At 32.7% G+C, this 7,029-nt stretch overlaps 1 protein-coding gene across 7 annotated transcripts; it reads right to left on the reverse strand.

Moving 5' to 3' along the window:
• Positions 1 to 314: 314 nt before the first annotated feature.
• LOC137829661 (polycomb group protein FIE1-like) lies at positions 315 to 6,490 on the reverse strand. 7 transcript variants are annotated; one of them, XM_068636522.1, is made up of 15 exons: positions 6,346 to 6,490; positions 6,168 to 6,225; positions 5,194 to 5,414; positions 5,043 to 5,108; positions 4,813 to 4,940; positions 3,712 to 3,795; positions 3,544 to 3,636; positions 3,346 to 3,421; positions 1,629 to 1,708; positions 1,473 to 1,544; positions 1,150 to 1,209; positions 951 to 1,047; positions 814 to 877; positions 680 to 739; positions 315 to 587 (listed from the first exon to the last, which is right to left on the reverse strand). In XM_068636522.1, the coding sequence occupies exons 4-15, from the start codon at positions 5,092 to 5,094 to the stop codon at positions 518 to 520; spliced, it is 936 nt and encodes a 311-aa protein (XP_068492623.1). In that variant the 5' UTR covers positions 5,095 to 5,108; positions 5,194 to 5,414; positions 6,168 to 6,225; positions 6,346 to 6,490; the 3' UTR covers positions 315 to 517. The 7 variants fall into 7 exon arrangements, with proteins under 7 accessions (XP_068492623.1, XP_068492621.1, XP_068492619.1 ...); XM_068636520.1 differs by having other exon boundaries at positions 3,712 to 3,792; positions 4,813 to 4,935; positions 6,346 to 6,487; XM_068636518.1 differs by having other exon boundaries at positions 4,813 to 4,935; positions 6,346 to 6,481.
• Between the last annotated feature and the right edge of the window lie 539 nt (positions 6,491 to 7,029).

The following is a 7,029-nucleotide window of genomic DNA, read 5'->3' on the forward strand; positions in this document are numbered from 1 at the left end:
ACTACTCTATGGGAATGACACAAGAAGGTTAAAAAGGTATTTTCACATGTTGTGTATGAGATGACAAAGGAACCTCCATAATGGAGGTGCAGGAAGAAACAGTCCAACTTCAGTGCCTCAGTTTATTTTGATGTATAAATCTGAAATTGACTCGGTTGGAATTACTCGGTTGCTGGTGTTAGAAAAACAGAATGCTCGTTTGCTTTCAAAGCCAACGGAAAATATTCTTTTTCTATGGGAAAAACTAAGTTGGAAAGTGTGATTTATGGGAATGCTTTCTAAATGAGTTAGACAAAACAAAGCCTTTCATAATCTTCTACTGATGGCATGATGATTTGCATTAACTTAGGCATTGCCAAAATTTTCTCTTCTGCATTTCAAATCTCAAACGAAGAATCATACACAACTTAGGAACAAACATTAACATGGCTTGAGGAAGTCCTCGTGGATTCACAGGCTAAACAAAATGATTTAATCAGTGACATTGGTACATCATATTGGTAAAAGCAGAGATCGGTTAAGTTGTGGAGTTTGTAACATCATCCCAACGCCATATTGTCCCATCCTCACAGCAACTCAATATAGTGCTACAACAAACACAATAAAGGACTGGAGTTAAAAGCAAAAGACAACATTGCATCAAAATTATGAGCAGTAACATCAATATATGAAGAAATACCTTCCATCAAAGGATGTAGCAGTCTGCCTGATTGGAGATTTTGATTGAGGATGTGACAACCTGAACAAGGTGATTCAGCTTAAGAATTTCATAAAATGAAAATACATTGAAATAGTCTCGATAGATAACTGAACCTCGCAATAAGTACAGGAGGACTTGACTGCAATTCCCAGATAAAAATCTTCCCTTCCCTGTTACCTGGCAGATTCAGAGAATAGAAAAAGTGAGAAAATAATCAATTTAAAAGAAAAATGCAACTAGATATGCTTACCCACTGCAGCTATGTCGAAATGGAAATCACAAGAAAACTTGATGAACCAGATATCACACTCGGGAATAGGGTATTTCTGAAGGATGTCAACTACACCCTAGAGATCCACAAAATAAATGAAAAAAGAAAAGAAAAAGTGAAGCTGATTAGAAGTTACACATTAAAATATAACTAAGAAAAGATGATAATTATAACTAACCTCCCCAGGAGTTTGTTCCTTCACTTTAGGTTCCCATAAGACAATTTCATTGTCAACACTCTGGAAACGAAACATAATCCATTACTTAAGGAATTAGTAAGCAACCTCGTGAATCAGTGAAATTTTAAATTAAAAAATACTATAACTATGGCCCATTGTAGTAACAAAAATGGAAAACTAGCCTAAACACGTTTGCTTTTGTTTCCCCTTATAATTTAAAAAGTACCATACTAATGATTTAGGAACCGTTTTTTCCCTCAACAGATCTAACATTAAATTTCCACCAGCACCAGGTACTAGTCTGATACTGAGCAATCACTCACCTTTGAAAGGATAAAATCACCCAGCCACCTATTACAGTCAACATAATTTAAATGAACTGAAGCATTGTATACCTGAAATTAGGAACAGCTAGTATTAGAATTAAGAAAAAAATAGAAACGATGGATGATATGTACCAAAATCAAACTGTTGCTTACAGGAAACTGGACATATTTTGTGGGAAACTTAGAAGGAAGATCTGTCCACGTGAATGATTTTTCTACATATGTCCAGAACTCTGCAGTAAAATAACGAACATGATAGATTAAAATGAAACGGACAATACAACTGGTAGGTATACTAAAAAAATTTCACAAGCATAAATGGTATATATTTTGGTTTGTGCACAGGACACTGCTGTATGATGGTGGGATCCAACTATAAAATCGTCAACCAAACTACTTATTTTAATTGACTTAGTGCATAAACAGAAAGAAGCATCATGTTCCACACAAGAACTTTCCAACATATAACAAAATAATTGTTACCTGCAGCTTTCAATGTTATCATGAAACAAATATCAAAGATACCAAAAACAACTTGTCAAATCCATTAAGAAGAGTTCATTACATGTAAGACATGATAGAAAGGATAAACAGAGGTTAAGGAGGACCAAGGAACCATTAATAGCCTCTCTGAAAAAATTGATACAATGGTGTCATTTGATCCATGTAGCCGAACCCATTTAATGGAAAAGACCTTTTTTGTTAATCCTTTATTTTGATAATAACTGACGAAACAAGTTATGATTGTTGGTTCAGAATGGCAGCCTAGTACCAATATAGTTACATTTATGTTCTTGTTATTATCTCCATTAGTTTTTGTTACCGGAAGGGATATCATTATAGCTGGAGAAAGCTAGAAAAAAAAATACATAACCAGTAATAATATGCATCATGAACAAGTATCAATAAGTTGCAGTATCACTAAACAGTGAAACAGTTGCACAAAAATGCAAACGCCAAGAGGTTATACAATACCCCTTATCTGTATTATCATTCCAATAAACAACTTTCAGAATCTATCCAGTTGACTGGAAAGTTGAACTGAATTATAGCATATCAATTTCTCAACCATTTCAATTTAAAATATTTCTCTTCAAAGTTAAAACTAATCTTGTGAATGGTTCTTAGCAGTACAAATTTTTATATAATCAAATAGTAGTTACTTGGTAGAAAGAAACTAATATTTGAAAATCTGAACAATAGAATCGGTCAAGACACTAGCTCATGCTCATTGGTTCAATTATGATCAAGCCAATGATAATTAAGTATATGCTAAATATTATATAAAATACTGAGAAAAAAACAAACAAACTTCTGTAAAAAAAACACCCACAAAATCATAAGAAAGAGTTAGGTAAAATTTGAAATTAGCATAAAAGGACCATCTTTTAGGTCCTGCAAGATTAAAATAATCACAATAAAGATTGAATAATAACAATCCACACATGGACCTTATTTCTAGTGCCTTTGCAAAAGAAAATGCTTTTAATTTAAAAAAGAAATAGAAAGTAAAACAAAAAAACACTTCAAGCTGGTTTTCTATCTGTGGTTTTGAACCAGTTCAATTGGTCATCGCAAGTTTTTTGCTTATACAGTTTTATGAGCTGTATAGACAAGAGACCTAACTATTTCACTGACTCTCTGGTCAAACTAGCTAGTCCAGTCCCCTTTTTATTAGAGATAACAACAGTACAAATTATTTTTGAAATAGTATTTTGTAAACTTGACTGATTCAGTTTTTGTCTTTTTAGAGACTATCTATTGCATTATGGGAATTATTGTCAAACTTATCTAGATGATTCAAGAGAAAACAAGAGTGACCAATGATATAATAGCAGCAGTGCAGCAAAAATAAAACTAAATATCTTACCTTTCATAGACCATATTTTTACAGTGTTATCCATGCCACAACTTGCAATACGATATATATCTGATGGATGAAAATCCTAAAGTAATCAAGAAAAAGTTAGTTGGGCTAATCTCCAAAATCCAAATCTTATATTATCAACAAGAATAGGTAACTAAGCAAGAAAAAGGGAGAGAAATATTAGATGAAGAATACACTTACAACACTTAAGACTTCATTACGATGTCCTCCAGCTCCAGCAAATATCAAAATGCATATTCCAGTATGAACATTCCACAAGCGGACAGATTCATCCTGGTCAATCATAGATGTCATTGAATGAAAAACAAGGGATTCATTGAATAGGGAAAATATGGAGAAGACATTTACTTTGCTTGCAGATATCACAAGCGATGGCCTTAATGTTTGAGTCCTGATTTCATTTACAGAGTCTCCATGGCCAACAAAACTCTGCTATGAGGACAACATAATGTCAGGTAGTAGTAGTAGGGATTAGTACACAACCAATACATTGTCAACATTATTGAATAAAAAAAGACACTTAAATGTGATTTATGTTCCTGCAAATAGGATTCTATTTGTTCTTAGTTCTTGCAATTTCTTTTGTTATTTTTAGATCCCTATCATTTTCTTAAGTGTTATTTTTTTATTTATTACCATTAACTATACTTAGTTTGGCCCTAAAAACCTAAAATTAAAATAAAGTAAAATAATAGGGTAATAAAGAATATTTAAAATTAAGATAATTAGGTTCCTTTTAGGTGCTCAATTTATTTTAGAGATGTATTTATTGTTTGTATACACCATAACAATTAATAAAAAACAATCACTTCAACAACTGCTTTTGGTTACACATTTTGATGAAGCCATGAGTGCTCCAGGCCTCTCAGGAGGAACATGACACAAGATCCAGTGTGCTGGGCGAGGGCATAAATTGTTCTCATTATTTTGTCTTTTAGTAGTATAGGTTGCCTTATATGGGCTTGCAAAAATAAACCTAGAGGTAGATAGGTCTCTTGTAATAAATTGGACTCACATAAAGCCCAATCAAAACTCTAGACATCTACCCTTCATCTTTGGCACGCCTAAAGAGAGGTAAAGACACATTTTGCACATGTGCAAATGTGGAAAGCATGACCTTGTTTTAAGAAAATGACTCAGTTTATTACTTATATTATAATCATTATTGCATCAACCTTATGTTTCTACTAGTCTAAATAAGGTAATTACTTATAACTTACTTTTTTTTAATATATTAACAACAGTGGTTTTATATACTTTTGTTAAATAATCATTGGATTTTTGTTCATAAAATATTATTTAAAGAAGGTAATTACATACAATTTTAATTTTATATAGCAATAAATATATGTATTTATCATTTTATAAGTAAAGAAGGACTGGTAATAAAATGCATTAAATAATATGTACAAATATTTAATGATCACTTCATTACTGTAATCAGAATACCTTATGTATCTTCTCAGTGCCAGCATCAATGACTCGGATTACCCCATTGATTCCTCCAGCCACAACAAATGGAGCCCCATCAACATTGCATGCCCAACTCACTGTGTAAAAAGACTCATCCTTCTGGTCTACATAAAAACATATAAAAGTTGAGGCGGTTTTGTATACACATACCTAGAGAAATGAAGATCTAACAGCTAGAAGAGAGTAGAGTGTGACAGTTAACTTACATCTTCGTCTACATAAGATTGCAAAACAGCAATAACTCCTTCTTCGAGACATTGATAAACAGTAACCTGAGGAATTAAGAAGAAAAAGTGTTAAAGGTTAAAAGTTGGGGAATGAAAAGATAGAAGGGAGGTGGAGGAAAAGAGAGAGTACCCTGTTGCCACCAACAGTGGCAAAAACATTGAAATAGCGGGAGTCAATGAAGTTGAAAACAACAGCATACAGAGGGCGCTTCCCCTCTTGGAGACGGTTTGTAACTCTGTATTCCCTCTTCTTAGAAGCAGTCAGTGATCCCACCACTGGGTCACATCCCAAACCAAACAACTTCCCCGTTTCACCCACCATCTACTTTTCTGGACAGACGCTCAAGTTCCCTACAAAGAAGCAAAAGAGTAGGGATGTAATCAGGTCTGGTTGGCTGACTTAGAGTTGTTCAATATTCAAACTTGTCAAAAGGTAACAGGTTGGGGAGCACTTTTCTTAATGTTGGGTATGGATCCCAAACTGAACCAGCTTGGACTATAGATGATTGGTTTGACAGTCAGGTCAGGTGATTAGAAAAAGAAAAATATTTATTCTGAACATTTGGAAAAAAAAATCAGATGACATTCTGCAGCCAATTTCATTTTAAGAAAATGACTAAGTTTCAGTTTCGACTTTGCTCTCACCCGATCACTACAACTAAAAAAACTAAAAAGAGAATGATTTCTTATTCTACTACACAGTATGATTCCAAAAGACTTCACATGCAACCCAAAACTCCAAGGGAAAAAATGAAACTAAGTCCAGATCAAAGGAGAATTAAGCAAAAGAAAAGCACAATATAAAGCAAATCACTGCTCAAAGATAAGCATTCCTGTACACTTAGGTTTATTTCATCTCTGAACATTCTAGTGATGCAACTTCTGTTTTATCCACATAGACCTTGACTTAAACCTGATTTATTAGTTCAACTAAAAAAAAGAAAGACTAATAATGCGATCAAACCAAAGACAAATGGACAGGGTTCCAAGAGTTCAAGAAAAAATGGACATGCAAGAAGCACTCAATGTATAGTTTGAACCAAGCTCAGAAAGTGAACAAACTCCATAGGAAAAGGGAAAAAGGGCTAGTTAGTTAGTTAGAACCTTGGAACTGGAACTAGGAGTATGAGAAAGGGAGAGAACAAATAGGACTTCTTGCAAACTGGGGAAAAGAAAAACAGAAAAAGGGTAAGAAAAATTAAAGATGTGTAACTGAATATTTAAAATGGAAAAAATGGAACCGAACAACAAAAGAGGAGAAAAGTAAGAAGTGAAGTTAAACCTTTTTCAGGCCGATGGAACGACCGTGGCAAGTGGCCAACGGCGGCGTGGCAGAGTGGTAGCAGTGACCGACTTAGGTCTTTACCTAGTTAAGCAGAAGTCTACTAATGAAGAGACTATGATGAGAAAAGTAATTCTTTAGTGTCATTTTTTCACTTTTTATTAACATTCCTTACATACGATTTTTTTTTTTTTAAATTGTATTGTTTAATTTTGGATATTGCTGAATGATGGAAAAATTGTTTGGATTAGTTCTCAAATTTAAGTATTTTGATTTTTTTTTAAATATTATTAGAGTAAACAAACTCCAATAAAGTCACTTTAAAAATTGCTTTTATAAGTAACTATATTATGGTAATTATAGTTGTCATCCTATTAATTATTGAATAAATATATTTTAAGTGTAGGTTTTGTATTGTTTATTTAGTGCCAAAGGAAACACATAAAAGTGAGAAGAAGTATTGAGAATAAATTTAATTTTTTATTTCATCACACAAAGAAAGTGGATTTTCATTGAAGTGAAATACTGTTGTTTTTTTACTTTTCTTTCTCTACCAAAAACATCTTAATGACCATATAGTATTAAATATGCTTATGATGTATTATGAAAGTAATCTTGCTTTAATAAATTATAATTATTATGCAATTTAATAAATTATAATTATTATGCAATTTTTATCTTTTT

The sequence above is a fragment of the Phaseolus vulgaris genome, chromosome 7 (assembly GCF_000499845.2).
Source record: "Phaseolus vulgaris cultivar G19833 chromosome 7, P. vulgaris v2.0, whole genome shotgun sequence".
Classification (NCBI taxonomy): Eukaryota; Viridiplantae; Streptophyta; class Magnoliopsida; order Fabales; family Fabaceae; genus Phaseolus; species Phaseolus vulgaris.